Below are 24,496 nucleotides of genomic sequence, written 5' to 3'. Positions count from 1 at the left end.
AGGACACAGAAAACACCACATGCTGCTGCACCCCTTCCTGAGTGGCTCATCTTGCCCTGGTGGCGGTTACAGGGTGTCCGTGATGACACTGGAAAACATGAGGCTGGGGGATTGTGAGCTATCCTGGGTGGAGGTCTGCAGACCCAGCGAGAGGCTGCCCTAATGCTCACCACAGGCCCTGTCAGAGTGGATCCTGACAATGCCAGGCTGAAGGAACTGTGCTGTGTTGGGACTCTTGTAGGGAGAAGATGACCAGGACAGGTTCAGCCGGCTGCAGCAGACGATGCTGCCAGAGGGCCCTGATTCTGTCTCCTTCTACAATGCCAAAGTCAAGACAGAACAGAAGGTAACTCGGGGGATTCATGTCTCCAGGAAGGCAAGGCCTCAGGGACCTCATTACTAGGACACCCAGGATTACACTCCCCACTGTAGAGAGGCAGAGGAGGAATAAGCCAGTCCAGGGAAATCCAGAGTCACCCAGAGTCAGTGGGTATCTTCTGCCAACTCCAGAGTCCTGGGGCTGGGCTGGAACCAATAGGGGTCCCACAGACTTTGGCCAGGCCTGGACATGGCTGGTGAGTGCTAAGACAGCCCATGTGTGAATAACATGCCAGGACAGGGCCTGGGGCTCCCCTGAGGCCACTTCCTGTTGGGGAGAACCTCTCCAGTGGAGGCGACTGTGCACAGGTGGCAGGGGACCAGAGGACCACAGGCAGCCAAGGCAAAGCTAGACGTGGCCTGGTACTCTCCTCACTGAGCGGGCTGGAACAAAGGGTCTCCGCTCTGCTGAGGCTCAGCCTGGAGCCAGAACACAGGAGGCCTGTATGCTGTGTGCTTTTCTGTGCCCAGAGGCAGTTCTTATACGGCAGGTGGCAGCGGTACATGGGGTGACTGCCCAAGTGAGCTCATTGTTTTAAAAATATTTTTGTGGTATTCATTTACATTTTCAATAGGATGATCCAACTGAAGCACTAAAAAGCACGAAAATACTAATACCCAGTCCCCCATCAGTCCAGCTCCCACCAGTCCCCTCTGACAAGGAACCGCTGTCACTTATTTCTAGTGTTCCTCCTGCACATTGTTCTGCATCTCGCTTTTTCCACTTAACAGTCTATTCTGAAGATCATCCCCTTTCAACCTGTTGGTGCTGCTGTGTTCTTTTTCACAGCTGCATGGTAGTACTCCGTTGCAAGGATCTATCAGAATTCATTTAATGCATCTCATATTGAGGGATTTTAGGAGGTTCCATTTCTTTACTATGACAAACATTGCTGTGATAATTAACCTTGTACAAATGTGAATTCACACAGGAGTGAAAGGCAAGTTTGTAGGAGTGAATTTCTTGGCCAAAAGGACATTTGTACTTTTGATAGATGGTGCCGAATTGCCTGCCTAGAGCTGAACCCATCACCCACACCCCACCCCCCAGCAGCATATACAGGATGCTAGTTCCCCACAGCCTCTCCGCAAGATGCAGTATCCTGCTTTTTGGGTTTTTCCAATCTGAAAGGTGAAAATGGTCTCTCAGTCTAGCCTTGATTTGTATTTCTCTTATTATCAGTAAAGTCAAGCTTCTTTTCATATGTTTAAGGGCCATTTTAATTTCTTTTCCTATAAACTGCCTGTTGATATTTTTGCCCATTTTTCTATTGGTTGTTGGTATTTTTCTTATTAATTTATAGGAACTCTTGATATATTGGGGAGATTAGCTCTTTATGATATGAGTTGCAAATATTTCCCCCTATTTGTCTTTTGGCTTTACTTACGTTTTTTTTTGCAGTTATTTTGCTGATTTTTATGAAATCAAGTTTATCAGTCTTGTCTTTCTTGGCTTCTGGATTTTGTGTTATAGTTAGAAAGCCCTTCTCCTGACTGAGTTCATTCTTTACATTTATAGTTAAACTGATACCTTCACTGACCTTTGATGGCTGTGAGGAGCTAAAGCCCACTCAAAGAAGCTTGAGTGAAGGGGTTTGTTAACACAGATTTTGAAGGTTCCATAGTAGCACCTCTCACCCTGTGCTGTGTACATACATCACCAGGAGTCTTGTTAGAATGCAGATTCTGATGCAGCAGGTCCAGGGTGAATCTGAGAGTCTGCACTTTTAATAAGTACCCAGATGGTGCCCATGCAGCTAGTCCAAGACCACACTTTGATTAGCAGGCCATAGAACTCATCTGTAGGAAGCAGGGCCCAGGCTCCTCTCCCTCCAGGCCTTTCTCCTTCCAGATCTGACCTTAGCTTCTCCCTGAGGTTTGATCCTTCATCTATCTGTTCTCCCCTCCCCACCTCTCAATTTCTAGCTCCAGCCTTGGTCCTGGCATGCCCTTATTTTCCAAGACTTCACAGCCCCAGTGCCCAGTATCACCTGACTACTTACTTTGTGTCTCTCTGGAGGGAGAAGCCTAACTGACTCTTCTTGGGTTAAGTGTGCATTCTTGGTTCAGTCAGCTGTGGCTTGGGGCAGGGTCACCTGCCCATCCTAGTTGCCTGGGCCCACTCCTTCATCAGGAGAGAGGATGGCTTTATCCAGGCAGCCATTTAGCCTTATGCTGTGAGCATCAAGCTTTATTAACTCTGGCCCCTGAAGGGAAGCCCAGATCAGTCCTGGATCAAGGAAGCCCAGACCTGTAGGAGGGCAGGGCTCTATGGGAGAGAATGGAGTGGGGTCAAGTAGGCATAGGCAGCCCAGCCTCAGACATTGTTTGACTGTGACCACTATGCAGGAGCTTCCTTGTCTGACCACAGAGAGGCCTACCCCTTCTGGGCTCAGAGGAGGGGGCATATGATGTGAGGCAGGGGTCCAACTTTATTCTTTTCCTTGTGGATATCCAGTTTTCCCAGTGCCAATTGTTGAAAAAGTGATTCTTTCTCTGTTGAATTGTCTGGTACCCTTGTTGAAATTCAGTTGACCATAAATGTGATTGAACTTCAGCTCTAAGAGTCCTGAATGTACAAGCTGAAATTACTTTCCTCCTGAAAGAGTTTGCACCTGCTTTTGCCATGCGGCATTACCAACACAGGACCATTTTAAACTCCTTCAAGAATTCCAGCCTGATAAGGGATTAATATCCAGAATATACAGAGAATTCCTAAAACTCAACAACCAGAAAACAAAACCCAATTCAAAAATGGGCAAAGGATTTGAATAGACATTTCTCCAAAGAAGATATACAGATGGACAGTAAACACATGAAAGAATGCTCAACATTACTAATCATTAGAGAAATGCAAATCAAAACTACAATGAGATACCACCTTACACGCATTAGGATGGCTAGTAATAAAAAAAAAAAAAGAAAAGAACAAGTGTTGGCAAGGATGTGGAGTAATTGGAACCCTTGTGAGCTGTTGGTGGGAATGTAAAATGGTACAGCCACTGTGTGAAATAAACCAGTCATAGAAAGACAAATACCTGTATGGTTCCACTTACATGAGGTACTTAGAGTAGTCAGAAATCATAAAGATAGACTATACATAGAAAATCCTAAAGATGCTACCAGAAAACTACTAGAGTTCATCAATGAATCTGGTAAAGTTGCAGGATACAAAATTAATACACAGAAATCTGTTGCATTTCTATACAGTAACAACAAAGGATCAGAAAGAGTAATTAAGGAAACAATCCCATTTACCATTGCAACAAAAAGAATAAAATACCTAGGAATAAACCTACCTAAGGAGGCAAAAGACCTGTACTCAGAAAATGATAAGATACTGATGAAAGAAATCAAACATGACACAAACAGATGGAGGGATATACCATGTTCTTGGATTGGAAGAGTCAATATTGTGAAAATGACTATACTACCCAAAGCATTCTACAGATTCAGTGCAATCCTTATCGAATTACCAATGGCATTTTTCACAGAATTAGAACAAAAAAATTTTACAATTTGTATGGAAACACAAAAGACCTCGAATAGCCAAAGCAATCCTGAGAAAGAAAAATGGAGCTGGAGGAATCAGGCTTCCTGACTTCAGACTATACTACAAAGCTACAGTAATCAAGACAGTATGGTACTGGCACAAAAACAGAAATATAGATCAATGGAACAGGATAGAAAGCCCAGAGAGAAACCCACACACATATTGTCACCTTATCTTTGATAAAGGAGGCAAGAATATACAGTGGAGAATAAACAGCCTCTTCAATAAGTGGTGCTGGGAAAACTGGACAGGTACATGTAAAAGTATGAAATTAGAACACTCCCTAACACCATACACAAAAATAAACTCAAAATGGATTAAAGACCTAAATGTAAGGCCAGACACTATCAAACTCTTAGAGGAAAACATAGGCAGAACACTCTATGACATAAATCACAGCAAGATCTTTTTGACCCAGCGCCTAGAGAAATGGAAATAAAAACAAAAATAAACAAATGGGACCTAATGAAACTTCAAAGCTTTTGCACAGCAAAGGAATCCATAAACAAGATGAAAAGACAGCCCTCAGAATGGGGGAAAAATTTGCAAATGAAGCAACTGACAAAGGATTAATCTCCAAGATTTACAAGCAGCTCATGCAGCTCTGTAACAAAAAAACAAACAACCCAATCCAAAAATGGGCAGAAGACCTAAATAGATATTTCTGCAAAGAAGATATACAGATTGCCAACAAACACATGAAAGAATGCTCAACGTCATTAATCATTAGAGAAATGCAAATCAAAACTACAATGAGATATCATCTCACACCAGTCAGAATGGCCATCATCAAAAAATCTAGAAACAATAAATGCTGGAGAGGGTGTGGAGAAAAGGGAACACTCTTGCACTGTTGGTGGGAATGTAAATTGATACAGCCACTATGGAGAACAGTATGGAGGTTCCTTAAAAAACTACAAATAGAACTACCATACGACCCAGCAATCCCACTACTGGGCATATACCCTGAGAAAACCATAATTCAAAAAGAGTCATGTACCACAATGTTCATTGCAGCTCTATTTACAATAGCCAGGACATGGAAGCAACCTAACTGTCCATCATTGGATGAATGGATAAAGAAGATGTGGCACATATATACAATGGAATATTACTCAGCCATAAAAAGAAACAAAATTGAGATATTTGTAGTGAGGTGGATGGACCTAGAGTCTGTCATACAGAGTGAAGTAAGTCAGAAAGAGAAAACCAAATACCGTACACTAACACATATATATGGAATCTAAGAAAAAAAAAGTCATGAAGAAGCTAGGGGTAAGACGGGAATAAAGACACAGACCTACTAGAGAATGGACTTGAGGATATGGGGAGGGGGAAGGCTAAGCTGTGACAAAGTGAGAGGGTGGCATGGACATATATACATTACCAAACGTAAAATAGATAGCTAGTGGGAAGCAGCCGCATAGCACAGGGAGATCAACTCGGTGCTTTGTGACCACCTAGAGGGGTGGGATAGGGAGGGTGGGAGGGAGGGAGACGCAAGAGGGAAGAGATATGGGAACATATGTTTATGTATAACTGATTCACTTTGTTATGAAGCAGAAACTAACACACCATTGTAAAGCAATCATACTGCAATAAAGATGTTAAAAAAACAAACAAACAAAAACCCAGTATGGTACTGGCACAAAAACAGAAATATAGATCATTGGAACAGAATAGAAAGTCCAGAGATAAACCCACGCACCTATGGTCACCTAATCTATGACAAAGGAGACAAGAATATACAATGAAGAAAATAACAGCCTCTTCAATAAGTGGTGCTGGGAAAACTGTACAGCTACATGTAAAAGAATGAAATTAGAACACTCCCTAACACCACACACAAAAATAAACTCAAAATGGATTGGAGACCTAAATGTAAGGCTGGACACTATAAAGCTCTTAGAGGAAAACATAGGAAGAACACTCTTTGACATAAATTGCAGCAAGGTCTTTTTTGATCCACCTCCTAGAGTAATGAAAATAAACACAAAAATAAACAAATAGAATCTAGTTAAACTTAAAAGCTTTTGCACAGAAACGGAAACCATAAACAAAGCAAAAAGACAACCCTCAGAATGGGAGAAAATATTTGCAAGTCAAGCAACCAACAAGGGATTAATCTCCAAAGTACACAACCAGCTCATGCAGCTCAATATCAAGAAAACAGACAACCCAATCAAAAAAATGGGCAGAAGATCTAAATAGACGTTTCTCCAAAGAAGACATACAGATGGCCAAAAAGCACATGAAAAGATGCTCAACATAACTAATTATTAGAGAAATGCAAATCAAAACCTCAATGTGGGGACTCCCCTGGCGCTGGTTAAGACTCCCTGCTTCCAACACAGGGGATGCAGGTTCGGTCCTTGGTCGGGGAACTAAGATCCCACATGCTGCACTGCTTGGGCAAAATAACTAACTAAAACAAACAAACAAACAAACAAAAACTATCAATACAATGAGGTATCCCCTCACACTGGTGAGAATGGCGATGATCAGAAAGTCCACAAACAAAATGCTGAACTCATAGAAACAGAGATTAGAATGGTGGTTACCAGGGGCTGGGGGTGGGGGTGGGGAATGGGGAGATGTTGGTCAAAGGACACAAACTTCCAGTTATAAGATGAATAAGTTCTGGGGATCTAATGTATAGCATGGTAATTATAGTTAATAATGCTGTAGTATATACTTGAAAGTTGCTAAGAGAGTAGATCTTAAATGTTCTCACCACAAAAAAGAAATAGTACTTATATGATATGATGGAGGTGTTAGCTAATGCTATGGTTGCAGTCACTTTACAATATATGTGTGTCAAATCAACACACTGTACACCTTAAACTTATGCAATATTATATTATATGGCAATTACATCTCAATAAATCTGGGGGGGAAAAAGTCCACAAAAAATAAATGCTGGTGGACATATACATACTACCAAATGTAAAACAGATAGCTAGTGGGAAGCAGCTGCATAGCACAGGTAGATCAGCTCGGTGCTTTGTGACCACCTAGAGGGGTGGGATAGGGAATGGGAGGGAAACGCAAGAGGGAGGAGATATGGGGTATGTGTATATGTATAGCTGATTCACTTTGTTATAAAGCAGAAACTAACACACCAAAAAAATATAAATAAATAAAAATGAATAAATAAATAAATGCTGGAGAGGGTGTGGAGAAAACGGAACCCTCCTACACTGTTGGTGGGAATGTAAATTGGTACAACCACTATACAGAACAGTATGGCGGTTCCTTAAAAAAACTAAAAATAGAACTACTATATGACCCAGCAATCCCACTCCTGGGCATAAACCCAGAGAAAACCAAAATCCGAAAAGATACATGCACCCCAATGTTCATTGCAGCACTATTTACAATAGCCAAGATATGGAAGCAACCTAAATGTACATCGACAGAGGAATGGATAAAGATGTGGTACATATATACAATGGAATACTACTCAGCCATAAAAAAGAATGAAATAATGCCATTTGCAGCAACATGGTGTGACCTAGAGATTATCATACTAAGTGAAGTAAGTCAGACAGAGAAAGACCAATATCATATGATGTCACTCATATGTGGAATCTAATTTTTTTAAATGATACAAATGAACTTATTTACAAAATAGAAACAGACTTACAGATATTGAAAACAAACTTATGGTTACCAAAGGGGAAATGTGGCAGGGAGGGATAAATCAGGAACTTGGGATTAACAGACAACACACTACAATATATAAGATAGATAACCAACAGAGACCTACTATATGGCACAGGGAACTCTACTCAATATTCTGGGACAACCTATATTCTGGGATAACCTATATGTGAAAAGAATCTAAAAAAGAATGAATATATGTATATGTATAATTGAATCACTATGCTGTACACCTGAAACTAACACAACATTGTAAATCAACTACACTCCAATAACACTTAAAAAAATAATTTAAAAATTAAATGATTGACTTAAAAAAGTCATAAAGATTGAAAGTATAGTGGTGATTTTCAGGGTCTGGGGGGAGAGGGGAACGGGGAGTTATTGTTCAAAGCATATGGAATTTCAGTTTGGGATGATGAAAAGAGTTATGGAGATAGATGGTAGTGATGGCTGCACAACATTATCAATGTATTTAATACCACTAAACTGTACACTTAAACACAGTTAAGATGGAAATTTGTATGTTTTGTGTATTTTACCACAATAAAAAATTGGGGTAAAATAATTCCAGCTTCATGTGGGAGCTTCAGTTTCAGTTCAGATTCACCATGTGGGGAATCTAGGATTCACCTCCAAATTCCATGTTCCTTTTAGCATTTGCTTGCTCACTGCCCTTCCCACTGATTCTGTTTCAGCTTACTTTTTCCACATGCTTTCCAAGAGCCTAGCAGTTCATTAAAAGGGTAGGATTCACGAACATCTAGTTGATTTGCAGAGGGAAGGCCCTTCAGAATACATGGGCCCCCACCCCTCTGGAGAGAGAGCCCTTTTCTTTTTTTGAACCTACTTCTTTTCAGAAGCTTTCAAGTGGGCCCTTGAAACACGCCTGTCTCCTTTTAAACATTTAAAAACAGGTTTACACACTTTCTTTAGCATGAAAGAATGAGAGGGATTGAATGGAACATTATTTCTCACAGAACGGGCTAGTCAGAGGGAATCCTTGTCCTCAAACAGTGATATTTGCAGGAAGAATGATGGGGTGGATATAAGTGGTGTGGCTTCTGAGTCCTTGTTAGGTCCGCATGTCCTAATTAACTTCTGTTTTCTCCCCTTTTCTGTGTCTAGCACAATTATCTGAAAACCATGATGGGCCTCCAGCAGACACATAGAAAATAGGGAGTCACTGCCACTGCGTTGAAGGACGAAACCACCAGCTACTCCTGCCTGCTCTAGAGGCACTGCCAAAGCACCTGCCCAGACTCCAATCCCTCTGCTCCAAGGCTGGGTGCAGCCCAGAGAACACACAATGGCCTGCCTGCCAGGAGGAACAGCCTTCAAAGGACACCTTCGAATATCTTCACAGAACACTTTTGGTTTCAATTCACTATCTTATATGCAGGGACAGGATAAAATAACTTCCTAGTTTGGCTTTCGGTGCTCATCCAAGAACTTTATTTTATTTCCTATCTGGGAGGATGTCTTCCCTATGTACAGGTGGGGTCCTAACTGAGTCTCCAGTAAGAAAGTGAAAAAGTAGCTCAGCCAGTCTCCCTTTGGCAGGCCTTTGTCCCACTGGTCAGCCTCTTTCCTTTCCTGGATGGCCATCCTGGGGATGAGCTGGGTCCGAGGAGCCCTGGTTCTCATGGGTGAGACTGTAGGTTCTCGCAGGGAATCCTCTTTGTGTTCCTGAGCCAGTGAAGGCAGGAGGTGCTTCTTCCTCAGCAACCAGGAGAGGATGGGGTGTAGGTGGAAATGACTGAAAGGCAGATTTTTACCTCAAAATAAGAAGAGGCTTAAAATGAGATCATTCCTACCATGAAGTTCGCAGTGAGAACCCCATGGTGGGAGGCTGTCTGGCAAGGAGATTGCAGAACCTGCACTAGCTGGAAGGTTGAACTAAATGGCATCTTTCCAATCAAAGACACTGTGGTTCTGTTCTTCAGCCCATCAGTGAGCAGCCAGATGGGGGTTTTGTTGAAGAGAGAAAGCTGAAGACTTTCCTTAAGGTCTCTGCCCTCTCTCCTATCCACCCCCTTTCTCTTTCACTGACTGGCAGATACACAATGGTCCTGAAACAGCTTTCAGAGACTCCTTCTATGCCAAGGCTTCCCGGAGCAGCTTTGAAGTCCCCTGACTTCATTCCCCTGGATGACACACGGGGAATGTCAGTCCTCATGTTTCCTTTAAATGTGGCCAAACAGGCAGATATGTCCAGGCTCTGCTCATCATCCCAGCTGATGAGTTGGAGGCCTTAGAGATTTCAGATTCTTTCCCTTCTTGGCTGCCCTTGCCCTTACCAGGACTTGTTTGGGGTTCCCGCATCTTTGGAGCAGCTCAGGAAATAGAACATAGTAAACAGGGGTACATCATCCTGCTGGAGCCACAGGAAGCAGCCATTTGTGGTATAACCAGTCCCCCTTCCCTTCATTCCCTGTCACTGGCTAGAATGGCATGCTGGACGTCCCTGCACAGAATTCCTGGACAGCCAGTCCTGGGGCCTGCAGGTCAGGGCAGGCTGGGCCTCTGTCATGGCAGTTGGTCTCATGTGTCTCTAGCTCATTCATCACCACATACGCCTCAGTCAGTTCTGGCACAAACAAACAATCATCAGCGTGGGCAGAGCCACAGGAATAAGCCAAACAGTGCTCTGTAGATCACCCTCCATGCAAACTCCTCACAGAAGCAGATGCTTCCAACATGACAGGGAGCTAGGGGGCATGATATCCACTCAAACATGCCTGTTGTTCTAGAAAATAGTTCCTGCTGAGCTAATCTGACCATCACATTCACCCCTAAAGGGACTTCCAATTCCATCAATGTGACAGATCAGGTAACCTGAAAACACTCTGGCTACAAACAGATACTGTCTAAAGTATAACATTCTTTTAAATGCAAAGCTAAATTTGCAGGAAAGAAAGGGAACTGCCAGGAGCTGGAGAATTGAAAACCAGAGTGGTCAGTGTGTGAACCGGCTGTGGCTAGTAGAAGGTGTGTGAGTGGACGGTTGCTCTTGAGTGTTAATGCCCACATAAGTGTGAGAAATAAGACTATGGCCCATGCCTCATAGGAAGATGGAAATGGGACCCCTTGCATAAAGGTAGCACCCGATGAAGAGGTGAGCTAAAAAAATTTCCCCACTGACATGGAGAAATAACATTTCCCCAGGGATGAGGGAGAACAGGTCCTGTGAGAATTTGCAACCATGCACAGGTTTGGGATTCAAATTTACACTGTGTGGTCCAGGAGCCACCAGGCTGAAGAATTAGCATAAAAACTAGCCCAAGGCTTCAATAAAACTGGAGATCTAAAGGTTTGTTTTTAGACAGAAAAAAAATATTTTCCCAAGGTTGAAACACCTAGTAGAATCAAATTTTAAAATCTAGTGTTCAGGCCCTTTATCCAGCTACACAGCATTCCCACAAAGCCCTAGTAAACATGAGCTCCAAAGATTAACACACAGAGACACACACATGCATATGCATGCATGTGTGCACATGTGGCATACATGGAAACAATGTAGCATGATGGAGGCACAGTGTAAACAGAATCAGAGTTTCAGAGTTAAGAACTTCAGATAACAAATTACTGGATAAAGATTATACAATATATATGTTATGTTTTAAATAAAGACAAAGTATGTGTCAAACATATGATAAAGGCTATTAAAATAGAGTGCATATTTTTTTAAAAAAATTTCTAGGAATGAAGAAAATGTAGTTCTAAAAGTTAAAATGACAGACTATAAACAGTGAAAGAGAGAATTAATGACCTAGATGTTGGATCTGAAGAAACTGCTGGGACTTGTAGCATAGAGGGAGGAAGAGAAAGAAAATTGAAAGCACGGATAAGAGTCATGGTGGAGAGAATGAGAAGATTTAGGAAACATCTAATCACAGATCCAGAGGAGATAATAGGGAGATCACTCTCTTGGTGACCTCATCCAGCCTTGTGGCTTTAAGCATCATCCATGTGCCAAGTCTCAATTTTATATATCTAGCTTAGGCTGCTCTCCTGATCTCCAAAACTGTACAGGCATACCTTGGAGATACTGTGGGTTTGATTCCAGACCACTGCAATAAAGTGAATATCTCAATAAAGCAAGTCATATGAATTTTTTAGTTTCCCAGTGCATATAAAAGTTATGTTTACACTGTAGTCTAATAAGTGTATAATAGCATTATGTCTAAAAAATGTACATACCTTAATTAAAAAATACTTTATTACTAAAAAATGCAAACCATCATCTGAGCCTTCAGTGAGTTGTAATCTTTCACAATAGTAACATCAAAGATCACTGATCATAGATCACCATAACAAGTATAATAATAATGAAAATTTTTTAAATATTGTGAGAATTACCAAAATGTGACACAGAGATGCAAGTTGAGCAAATGCTGTTAGAAAAATTACACCAATAGATTTGCTCAATGCAGTGTTGCCATAAATCTTTAATTTGTAAAAAGCTCAGTATCTGCAAAGTGCAAAAAGCAAAATGTAATAAAACAAGGTATACCTGTATAGCTAACTGCTAACTTGGCATCTCCACTTGAGTGTCTATTAAGATATCTACAAATCAGCATGTTTAAAACTAAATGCTCGGACTCCCCTGGTGGCGCAGTGGTTAAGAATCCACCTGCCAATGCAGGGGACGCAGGTTCAAGCCCTGGTCCGGGAAGATTCCACATGCTGTGGAGCAACTAAGCCCATGAGCCACAACTACTGAGCCTGCGCTCTAGAGCCCACAAGCTACAACTACTGAGCCCATGTGCCACAACTACTGAAGCCCGTGCACCTAGAGCCCATGCTCTGCAACAAGAGAAGCCACTGCAATGAGAAGCCTGCACACTGCAACGAAGAGTAGCCCCCGTTTGCTCCAGCTGGAGAAAAGCCCACAGGCGGCTACGACCCAACACAGCCAAAAATAAATAAATAAATTTATTTATTTTTAAAAAAACAAAAAAAAACCCCTAAATGCTCAAATGCCACTCCAAAACATGCTCCACCCACAGCCTTCTTTATCTCAGCCCTATTGCTCAGGCTAAAATCCTTAGTTTTGTATTTCACTCCTCTTACACCCCACATTGAATCTGTCAAGAAATTCCGTGGACATTAACCTTTGAACTATATTAAAAATCTGATCATTTATCAGCTTGCAGGATCTCCACAGTGAAAACGCATAGTCTTTAGCCACTGCACTGCCAGGGAATTCCCGGGAGTCTCACTCTGAACTTGACTGTTGATCAGTGGTTGCACTTTTCTGAGGCAATATGATATAGGGGTAGAATATGGGCGTAAACATCTTACTGGTGTGGGACCTTGGAACAAGTTGTCCAATTTCCCTGCCTTCCTTTCCTCATGTGTAAAACAACAATTAATTATCCTGGGGCTCTGTGAAATGAAATTAATTTATGCCTAGTGCACAGTAGGACCTCAACCAACTGAAACTGCCATGACAGTAACAATAACTATAATAATAATAAAGATATGAATGTGCTCAGCATTACATCTGATAGATGGTGAACAAACACACACATGTGCACACACACACACACACACACACACACACCAACCAATGTTAGGCTCCCTTTCCACTCCCCAAAATAGATTTTGGATTTGAGAAGGCTGGCATTCAGACTGGCATTATCTTTCTCCAATTAATCCTGACTGATGGCTTTTTAAGACCAACCCAAAAGTTTACAGTAAAAGTAGCTGCTAAAAATATAGTGCCATCCTGGGCAGTGTTACTGGAGGTCAAGTGTCTGGGGTTAGGGAAGCAGCAGCCCCACTACACACCACATCTGCCAGGCTGCACTTGGGACTTCATGTCAGGGACTGGAGGCAGTGTTATAAGTGAACAGACTCCCCTGGGAGGGTGACCAGCATCATGAGTGGCTCTGAAAATTCTGTCAAGCAAGGAATAATCATGGAAACCAGGGATATTCAATCTGAGAAGAGAAATCCAAATAGGACATATTCATATTCATATTCTGTCATTTCAGGAGACAAAAACGGAATGAGAATTTTCCAAACCAGGAATGGATTCTCTTGGTACAAACTGGGCTCCCAGTCCCTGGAGGATACAAGCAGTGTCTAGGCAGACCCAATCAAAGCCCTCAAACCAGGAAGAAATATCTTGAAGGCCTCGAGTTTTCTTCTAAATCTAGATTCTGTGATTCTATAAAAGCAGTTGTGGAAAAGTTACTTAACATATCAGTTGAAAATTATATCATATACAGAGATATTCACACATATATATGAATAAAAAAGACGAAAATGTCAAAAGTAGTTATTTCTGGATGAAACTGGAAGTGATTTTTCCCCTTAAATTTTAAAATATTTTTAAATTTTTCTGTTAAATATAATTTGCTTTTCTTAACAAAAATAACATTTAATTTAGAAAGATATTTTTATATGAGCAGATGAAAAACATTTTTACCAGCTCAGCTTTCCAACAATAAAGGGAGAGGCACACTATTTGCAGAAATGTATCAGCAACGGCTGGAAGAAAAAAGAGGGAGTATTGCATGCAGGGAAGGGGCTTACCTCAAAGGCCAGCCATGATTGTGTGATTTGATAACTAAATGGCTTTTAAGAAACAAGTGGGATTTTCCTATTATACACCCCTTGAAGGAGAATCTGCTCTGTCCAGAAAAGCCGCAAAAAGCATTAGGATGCTAGAGTTGAGTGTGTGTGGAATGGACAAGTATTGTTCTTTTATTATTATTATTATTTATTTATTTTGGCTGCACTGGGTCTTAGTTGAGGCATGCGGGATCTTCGTTGCAGCATGAGGGATCTTTTAGTTGCAGCATGTGGACTTCTTAGTTGCGGCATGCATGCAGGATCTAGTTCCATGACCAGGGATTGAACCCAGGCCCTCTGCACTGGGAGCATGGAGTCTTACCCACTGGACCACCAGGGTAGTCCCAAGTGGACAAGTATTGTTCTTAAATTTGGGAATGATGGCAAGGGCAGAGATGGCAAGGGTGGAAGAAACTGTCATTGCTATAGGGCTGTGCCTGGCCTTCTCCTGCAGAAGGTGAGACGGGCTGAAGGAGGAACTGGAAGGCTCCCAAAGACGCTGAGAGCATAGAGAATGTGGTCACATAAGTGGCCAGGTACATGAAAAAGGAACACAGCGTCTGAGAACCCTATGCCAAGTCCACATGCTACCACTCAGAGTCTGTGACCTTAGGTGCCACTTCTCTGAGGCTCAATCTCTGCATTTGTAAAATGGAGGCAGCAGCTGTTACTGCCCTCCCTACTACATGGATGCTAAAAGGACCAGGAAAGTTAATGTCTATGAAGACTTTGCAATTCATAAATGCCCATTATTTATTCCTGTTCACGATTATAACTTTTTTGAAAAATTCTCCTTTAACAACACATAAATGGACATTCTTCTTCAGTGTTGCAGAATCAAATGGCTCATGTTTTCTGGAGGACAGTTAGGTAGTCTATCTCCAGAGCCTTAAAAATGTATATTGGTACATACTTTTTACATTAGTACAAACTTCTTGGATAAAAATTTGGTGATACCTTTAACAATTTTAATTGTGTTAACAGAGGTATACCATAAACACATTTTGTTCAAATACAAATTTTAATTAGAATTATTTCAAAATTATTATTATATAGTAATTATTTTTATAAATAATTATAATTATTTTATTTTAGTAGCCAAATTTTTTAAGTTTTACATTTTAATACTTATGGGCACCATAATTTCCAAGTAACATGGGCTGCTCGATTGCTACGTGTACTTTTGTGATACTAAACAGTCATTCATTTTCAGTATAGTCAGCAAAGGTGAGTGGAGGAGCCAGATTTATTTCTGTAGGTTCTGCAGTAAAGTGTTCAACTGACAGTGATGTTGTCATCAAGTTATTAAAGTTTCCTTCCTCTCTAATAGCGAGCTGACTGGGTAAAGATTTATCTCCTCTTCAATTCCTGGACTTGAGGCTAAGTTGATGATACAATTTCACTGAAGCAAACACACAAACTGAAGAGCTTTGCTTTGCTTGAAGAAAACACCTACTAAATAGTAGATGTAACATTGCTACTTTCACTTACATATTTTTATTTCTAATAAATAGATTCCTTTGACTTTGGACCTAGAACTGTTGCTGTGGAGCAAGGTGACTTGTGTTTAAGGAAATAAAACTGTATATGAATATCCATATGATACTCAGCTTCCACTGCATACACACCAACTTCAGTATCTTCCCTGGAGTGAGAATATAGGAGAATCTTTAGAGTAGCGTTCATGGAAAGTATACTAGCACCCTCAAGATTACCTCTATCGGGAAAAGACTCCAAAAGACCCCCTGAAAACCTGTTCAAGTTAAGTTAAATTTAATAAACTTACAGCATTAAAGAGAATGCCAAATTGACAAAGTCATAAAAATTTCTCAGAGGGGGAAAGTCAGGGAAGGATGTTTACAGGGCTTTAGGGTCCAAACTGGGTAGTTTAAAGGAGGGTCTTGCAAAGTAGGAAACTGATCGAGATTAGGCAGAATTTATAACAATAATTTTGGATTGGTAGGCACAGTGAGGCAACAGTCTTTAAGCAAGCGTCAATGAGTAAAATGCTAGTTTTGATAAGTAAGCTCTTTTTGTTAGTTCATAGTTTTCTAGGAGCAAGTATTTGTTGGAACAAATAGCTGTTATTTTTGCTTGTTCTCCGTGTATAATGACAGGAAAGTATGCCTGGACCCAGTACTTTTTTTAATCCAGAGAGAGGAAATTAAATTGGTTTCAGTTCTCTTTATCAGGTTCCTGCAAACTATTTTTATCGTAAGCAACAACTGGTTGTTAGTAAGTCCTACTGTGTTGGTATTATTATTGAAAAATAGTGAAAAGTCTTCTTGTTATAGTTGTACTTAAACACCTAATGGCTGCCATTTCAACTTGTATATGTATGACAAGACAGTTCCCAAAATCTCTGACAGGTCAGGTAATGTCTTTGCCTGAAGAAAAATGATGAAAGCAGCCCATTCTCTGCCTTTGACCAACACAACCTGCTGCACTAAAGGGACTGTCTGAAGAAACATCTGAAAGGTATAGACAGAGCACTGTATGTCTCTGATTCCAAAACCACTCACAAGCTTTACCATGTGCGTTCCATTGTCAAGGACACTCATGAAACATTTTCTTGATCGATTTTCCATTCTATAAATACTTACTTAATCAGATTAGCTCTGTTAGACCAGAAATCTCTTGATCATGGTATTAGTTTTCTATTGCTGCTGTAACAAATTACCACGAATTTAGTAGCTTGAAACAATACAAATTTATTATTTTATAGTTTGAAGTCTGACGTTGGGCTAAAATCAAGGTGACAATAGGGAAGAATCCATTTCCTTGCCTTTTCCAGTTTCTAGGAGCTGTCTACATTCCTTGGCTCATGGTCCCTTTCCTCCATCTACACAGCCATCTCTCTGACTGTTCTTCCATAGTCTTGTCTCCCTCTGACCCTTCTTTTCAGCTTCCTTCTTTCACTTTTAAGGATCTTCGTGATTATCTTGTACCCATCTGGATAATCCAGGATAATCTATTTTAGAATCAGTTGATTAGTAAACTTGATTCTGTCTGCACCTTTGATCCCCCTTTGCCATGTAACCTAACATATTCACTGTTTCAGGTATTAGAAATGGACACCTTGGGCTTCCCTGGTGGCACAGTGGTTAAGAATCTGCCTGCCAATGCAGGGGACAGGGGTTTGAGCCCTGGTCCGGGAAGATCCCACATGCTGCGGAGCAACTAAGTTCGTGAGCCACAACTAATGAGCCTGTGCTATAGAGCCCGCGAGCCACAACTACTGAAGCCCGTGCACCTAGAGCCCATGCTCTGCAACAAGAGAAGCCACTGCAATGAGAAGTCCTCGCACCGCAATGAAGAGTAGCCCCCGCTCGCTGCAACTAGAGAAAGCCCGCATGCAGCAACGAAGACCCAATGCAGCCAAAAATAAATAATTAAAATAAATAAATAAATAAATAAATAAAATTTTTTAAAAAGAGAGAGAAATGGACATCTTTGGGGGAGGGGCATTATTCTACCTACCAGAGTCAATAAGCGAAGCAGGAGCTTGGTTGACTAGATGGACTTGTTGATGTCCAGGGCTACCATGTGATCACTGATGACGAGGTCAGGAAAGTCAGAAGTGATCACAAGATAGGCATTTTGCTCTTTGGCTAAAACCAAACGCAAATATCAAATTTTGGTAGAATACCAAGGCTGAGACTGAACTTCAGTATGTTCCTAACACATTTTGACCCAGAAATCCACTTCTAGAAATTTATCCTAAAGAATTACTCACACAAGTGTGCAAAGTTATACAAACAAGAATATTTACTGCCACACAATTTATAAGAGAGAAATACTGGAAGCAACTTAAATGTCTGTCCACTGGGGAATGGCTTACAAAATATACCTTTATTCTGGAATACTCTGCAACTTAAAATGAGGTAAACTTATAGACTAGGAGGATGTTCATGATCTACTCTAGTTTTTATAAAAGAGCAAGCTGTGGAATAATATGCATAGTATGATACCATTTTACCTTTTATAAATGTGTGTCTGTGTGTGTGCACACATATGTGTGTGGACATACAGAGAAAAAAGGCTGGAAGTGTATACACCTATTAGCAACATAAACTTCTGTATTGTTTGAATTTTTACAGTGAGCATGCATCACTTTAGTTTATCCCTTGACCCAGAAATTCTAATTCTAGGAAATTTACTAATGAAAACATCGTGGTGATGAACAGAGATTTCTCTGCAAGGATATACACCACTGTTTATATAAGAGTGAACAGGGCTTCCCTGGTGGCGCAGTGGTTGAGAGTCCGCCTGCCGATGCAGGGGACACGGGTTTGTGCCCCGATCCCGGAAGATCCCACATGCCGCGGAGCGGCTGGGCCCGCGAGCCATGGCCGCGGAGCCTGTGTGTCCGGAGCCTGTGCTCCGCAACGGGAGAGGCCACAGCAGTGAGAGGCCCGCGTACAGCAAAAAAAAAAAAAAAAAAAAAAAGAGTGAACAATTGTTAGCACCCAAAATGAAGAGGGAATTGATTAAATGAGTTGTACATTTATACTATGGAAGCGTATACAGCCATTAAAAATAAAGATAATTTACAAAACAGAAATAGACTCACAAACATAGAAAACAAACTTATGGTTACCAAAGGAGAAAGGCAGGGGAGAGATAAATTTGGAGTTTGGGATTAAAATATACACACCAGGGCTTCCCTGGTGGCGCAGTGGTTGAGAGTCTGCCTGCCAATGCAGGGGACACGGGTTCGTGCCCCGGTCCGGGAAGATCCTACAGGCCGCGGAGTGGTTGGTCCCGTGAACCATGACTGCTGAGCCTGCGCGTCCGGAGCCTGTGCTCTGCAACGGGAGAGGCCACAACAGTGAGAGGCCCGCGTACCGCAAAAAAAGAAAAAAGAGTATAAAATATACACACCACTATATGTAAAATAGATAAAAAACAAGGACTGTATGGCACAGGGAACCATACTCAATATCTTGTAATAACCTATAATGAAAAAGAATCTAAAAAAGAATATATATATATATATATACACATATATATATCTGAATCACTTTGCTGTACACCTGAAACTAACACATTGTAAATCAATTATATTTCAAGAAAAATTAAAAAAACAAGATCTCACACACATACACAAAGACTGACAAATATATTACTAAATAAAAATATTATAAAACATTATGTATAACATGTACCATTTCATTCAAATGTACACACAAATAAAAATATTATTATGCAAATATCAACAGTAGCTATCTATGTAGGGTGGAATGATGGGTGATTTTTACTTTCTTACGATTTTTTGGAAGAGAGGAAGAAGTCAGAGATGGGGCTCTAGTTCCACACTTCTCTCAGGATTGAACTTCCAAGGACAGTATGTGTATTAAGGACCCACAGTTTTGGGGTGGGATGAGAAATCCCAGAGTAGACAGCTTGTCTTGGATTCCCTAGAGCAGTCATTTAGAGAGCCCGTGCAGCACTCAGTAATCACAGATGGCCCACCAACATGCCCCCATCTACTTGGTGCCACTGCCAACATGGTGCTACATCCAACATGGCACTGTTGCCAATGTGGCATTCGATCCAACATGGAATTCCTCTAACATGCTGCCACCACCAACATAGTGCTGCATCCGAAGGGCCCTACCACATAGTGGTACTCTATTCAACATGGTGCTACATTCAACATGACATCAGAACCAACAAGGCAACTGAGCTGTAGAGTAACTGTGGCTGAGGAAGACTCCCAGGCAGTGGAGCTTGAGGTAAGCTTTACTGGCCAGCACATCCCAGTGAGGTGCCAGAGCAGAGGCAGAATCCAAGTGGGATAAATAGGTTAATGAGCAACGACCAACCACTCCCCCTGTTCAAGCTTCCTTACCCAGGATCCCAGGAAGGAGGGAAAGAGGAAAGAGGAGAACCCTTGAGAGGGGGGCAAATGCTGAAACACAGAGGCAGAGGTTTACACATATTTGATATGTGGTTGTTGAGTTTATACACACTACATTTGCCTTTGTCTTGGCTAGTTTTCTTGCTTTGAGAGGGGATGTCAAAATATTCAAGCTTATCAATAGCAACAGGTCCTTGGACCTTCATTCTGCAGATTTGTTCATTACCCCATAAGCCTATTACTTCGGCCTTTCTTGAATTTACCCCCTGGAGAGATGTTTTAGGGTCTCTTTGGCAGCCTTTTGCCAAATAGGTTTTTCTATAACCACCTCTCCCTTTTATAACTTAAGCTCGTTGCCCTTTGAAAGTCCTTTTACTTACTAATTAATTTGCAAGGAACACTTTTGTTTACTCATTAACAGTGATCATTGCTCTCAACATTCACTGCATATTTTTATTGTACAACACATATTTTGACCACATTAAGAAAATGATTTAAGAGAAAAAATTCCTCATATATCTCCCACTTAATATGTTAAATTTCTCCAATTCAGCTCTGAACCAACATAACCTGACTCACTGATATCAGTGTTCTAGTTTCTGCATTTAAGATGCTTTGTAAGCTTGGGATTAACATACACACACTACTATATATAAAATAGATAACTAATAAGGACTTACTGTATAGCACAGGGAACTATACTCAATATTCTGTAATAACTTATATGGGAAAAAAATCTGAAAAAGAATGAATATATGTATATGTATAACTGAATCACTATGTGGTACACCTAAAACTAATGCAACATTGTAAATCTATTATACTCCAATAAAATTTTTTAAAATGCTATTGTACACAACCACATCATTTGCCTTCAACATTGCCGTTTCTGTTGACTGCATGGTATTTCATTATGTTGATAAATTAGCATCTCTTGAGCCATTTCCCAAGTGTAACAGTTTAGGTAGATTGTTCCTTTAAAAAGTGTTCTGGGGTGGGCTTCCCTGGTGGTGCAGTGGTTGAGAGTCCCCTTTAAAAAGTGTTCTGGGGTGATCTCAATATAGGAACTTAAACAAAGTCACAAAATGATTACAGATCTTCAAACAAAAAAGTTCTGAAGAGAAAATCAAATTTTGGCTAACTATTAAAAGAATTAAAAGACCTCTCTTGTCAATTTTAATGTCAAGTAAACATGAAAACCAGTGTGTTTGAGCACTAGGCATAAATAATAAAAAGTAATAGAATATAGTTTATTCATGAAAACCTATGAATAAATTAAGAAGAAAAGGTATTATTATTATTATTATTAATTACTCATTAAAAGGTCATAGTCCCTCCCTTTTCTGGCCGAGGGATTTACCTCCAATTCCTTCTGGATCTGGTAGAGTGAAGAGGCAATATCACTTCACCAGCTCCACTATGACCAAGATATGTGGTCTTCAAACCAGGATCTGATTCCACTGGGGCATGAGAAGGCCTTCTTAGGGCTTTGATACATGTTTCCAGTTCTTCATTGCCCATAAATTTTCTAACATTGGTTGGCCCAAGTCTAGGCCTGGATCACCAATAGCCCTCTGTCCCTTTATAAGAAAAAGGCATTACCCTTCTTTACTCTTGGAGAGGGCTTCCTGTCTCTCCCTGTCTTGGGCTCATTTCTGTTAAGAGTAAAGTTAAATTAAGACCAGGGCATTCTGCCCCAAGTTTTGAATTTGGATAAATGATAGACGCAGTGGGAGTACTGACAATTTTTATTCAATAATTTTGCCTCTTCTATCCCCTGACTATTGCCCAAGAATGCCTAGCTCTTGTTAGATAATCACTTGAGAGCAGAACAAAAAAGGCAAGAGTATCAGCCATAAAAAAGGATGAAATAATGCCATTTGCAGAAACATGGATGGACCTAGAGATTATCATACTAAGAGAAGTAAGTCAGAAAGAGAAAGACAAATATCATATGACATCACTTACATGTGAAATCTAAAATATGATACAGGGACTTCCCTCGTGGTCCAGTGGTTAAGACTCCAAGTTTCCAATGCAGGGGGCACAGGTTCAATCCCTGATCGGAGAACTAGGATCACACATGCCGCATGGCTTGGCCAAAATAAAAAGATACAAGTGAACTTATTTACAAAACAGAAAGAGACTCACAGACATAGAAAACCAACTTATGGTTACCAAAGGGGAAAGGGGGGTGATGGAGGTATAAAATGGGAGATTGGGATTGACATATACACACTACTATATATAAAATAACCAACAAGGACCTTCTGCACAGCACAGGGAACTATACTCAATATTTTGTAATAACCTGTAAGGGAAAAGAATCTGAAAAGGAATATATATATGTAAAACTGGATCACTGTGTTGTACACCTGAAGTTAACACGATTTTGTAAATCAACTATACTTCAATTTAAAAAAAGCATGATAAGAAATTCTGTCCTGAATGCCAAAAATGTCTTTCTATATGTATTTAATGTAAGCAGGTCTTTAAATGATCATTCTTGGAAAGAAAAAACGTATGGACTGTTGACAGTGATTCTTTTAAATATACCTGGAACGTTTTCACGGGACTACTAAATCTTTCCAGATATCTTGGATAAAACTTTTATCTGATTTATTTTAGATTTGTTGTGCATTACTTGATTAGGTAGTTAAAATCATTTTTATCAAATCATATCATGATGGGCTTCCCTGGTGGCACAGTGGTTGAGAATCCACCTGTCAATGCAGGGCACACGGGTTTGAGCTCTGGTCTGGGAAGATCCCATATGCTGCGGAGCAACTAAACCCGTGTGCCACAACTACTGAGCCTGCACTCTGGAGCCTGCGAGCCACAACTACTGAGCCCGCGAGCCACAACTACTGAAGCCCGTGCGCCTAGATCCCGTGCTCTGCAACAAGAGAAGCCACCGCAATGAGAAGCCCAAGCACCGCGGCGAAAGTAGCCCCCTCTCGCCGCAACTAGAGAAAGACCCCGTGCAGCAATGAAGACCCAAAACGCAGCCAAAAAAAAAAATCATATCATGAAGTATTTGTTATAATGGTAAATCCTTATTGTTTTAAAAATTGGTTTTGTTCTGGCTGCGTCATGTAGCTTGCAGGATCTTATTTCCCTGACCAGGGACTGAACCCTGGCCACGGCAGTGAAAGCACCGAGTACTACCACTGGACAGCAAGAGAACTCTCTAAAAATTGTTAAATATTGTCTACCTTCTATTGACCAAAAAAAAAAAAAAAAGAAAGTACAGGCTAGTTTAATTAGTGTTTAGCAGTAAATACGTTTCTATTTCATTAAATAGGAAAAGATTTCCTATAACGGAGTTATTTACTCTTTTTATACTTGATTTTTATTTATTTTTTTTAAAAAGCTAAACACTAGAATTTGAATCACATCCACATCCACATATGTACTCTTTACTCAGGGAAACCATGCATTTATCATACTCCTTGTTTCACAAGTAATGTATAATTTTAGCTACACATTACACTGCATTATTAGAAATTAGTAAGAAACAATATATTGATGTATTATCTTATTTTTAATAAAATTATAAAATGGATAACTTAATTATATTAGACCTTTATCACTTTATTTATTTATTTATTTATTTATTTTTGGCTGCATTGGGTCTTCGTTGCTGTGCAGGGGCTTTCTCTAGTTGCAGCGAGCGGGGGCTACTCTTCGTTGTGGTGTACGGGCTTCTCATTGCAGTGGCTTCTCTTGTTGTGGAGCACAGGCTCTAGGTGCGTGGCCTTCAGTAGTTGTGGCTCACTGGCTCCAGAGCGCAGGCTCAGTAGTTGTGGTGCATGGGCTTAATTACTCCGTGGCATGTGGGATCTTCCCGGACCAGGGATCAAACCTGTGTCCCCTGCATTGGCAGACGGATTCTTAACCACTGCAACACCAGGGAAGTCCCAAGCCCAAGTCTTAACCACTGGACAGCCAGGGAATTTCCCTTGAGCTTATATTTTTTATGAGGTCAATTTATCAACTGTCTTAAGTTCAATACTCAAGGAGGAAAGCAACACATAACTAAATCACAACTGCCACTTGAAGTTAATGAACTGAAAGGAAGCAACTCTGAGAGATCCTGCGATTTCTTTTTACTTGGACCATTCAGCCCCTAAACACACAGGCCAGAAGTAAAATGTCCAGCTCAGAACCTTCTCACACCATGTGGTCTCTTCATGCCCAGTAAGCTGTTCCCAGGACCTGTTTCTAACGCCAAAATGCCAGCTGCCCTTGCCTGTTCTAATTCTGCTCCTTGAGCTCCACCTCCTGTGCGATGCTGAATACTTGTCTGACATCACTGCCTGCAGGCTAGACTTCTTTCTCTCTAGTGGATTCTGTGGGGCTCTATCCTATCCCCTCTTCAGAGCTGATGCACCCATCCCTCAGCTGCTGTATTAATTGTTTACAGTTCATAGCTGCACTTCTCACTGGAAACT

The 24,496-nt window shown here is 40.8% G+C and overlaps 1 protein-coding gene across 3 annotated transcripts in view; it reads left to right on the top strand.

Moving 5' to 3' along the window:
- The window catches only part of KIF9 (kinesin family member 9), a 49,043-nt gene extending 39,550 nt beyond the window's left edge, over positions 1-9,493 (top strand). For 2 of the 3 annotated variants that reach the window (XM_060109422.1, XM_060109424.1), the window contains 2 exons: positions 242-346; positions 8,723-9,493. In XM_060109422.1, the coding sequence (XP_059965405.1) occupies positions 242-346; positions 8,723-8,773 (156 nt within the window). In that variant the 3' untranslated portion in view covers positions 8,774-9,493. The remainder of the gene's footprint in view (positions 1-241; positions 347-8,722) is intronic. The other variant, XM_060109423.1, reaches the window with a different exon arrangement.
- Positions 9,494-24,496: the final 15,003 nt, after the last annotated feature.

The sequence above is a fragment of the Mesoplodon densirostris genome, chromosome 10 (assembly GCF_025265405.1).
Source record: "Mesoplodon densirostris isolate mMesDen1 chromosome 10, mMesDen1 primary haplotype, whole genome shotgun sequence".
Classification (NCBI taxonomy): Eukaryota; Metazoa; Chordata; class Mammalia; order Artiodactyla; family Ziphiidae; genus Mesoplodon; species Mesoplodon densirostris.
Note: the sequence above shows the minus strand (reverse complement) of the source record. Positions and strands in the feature narration are given on the sequence as shown.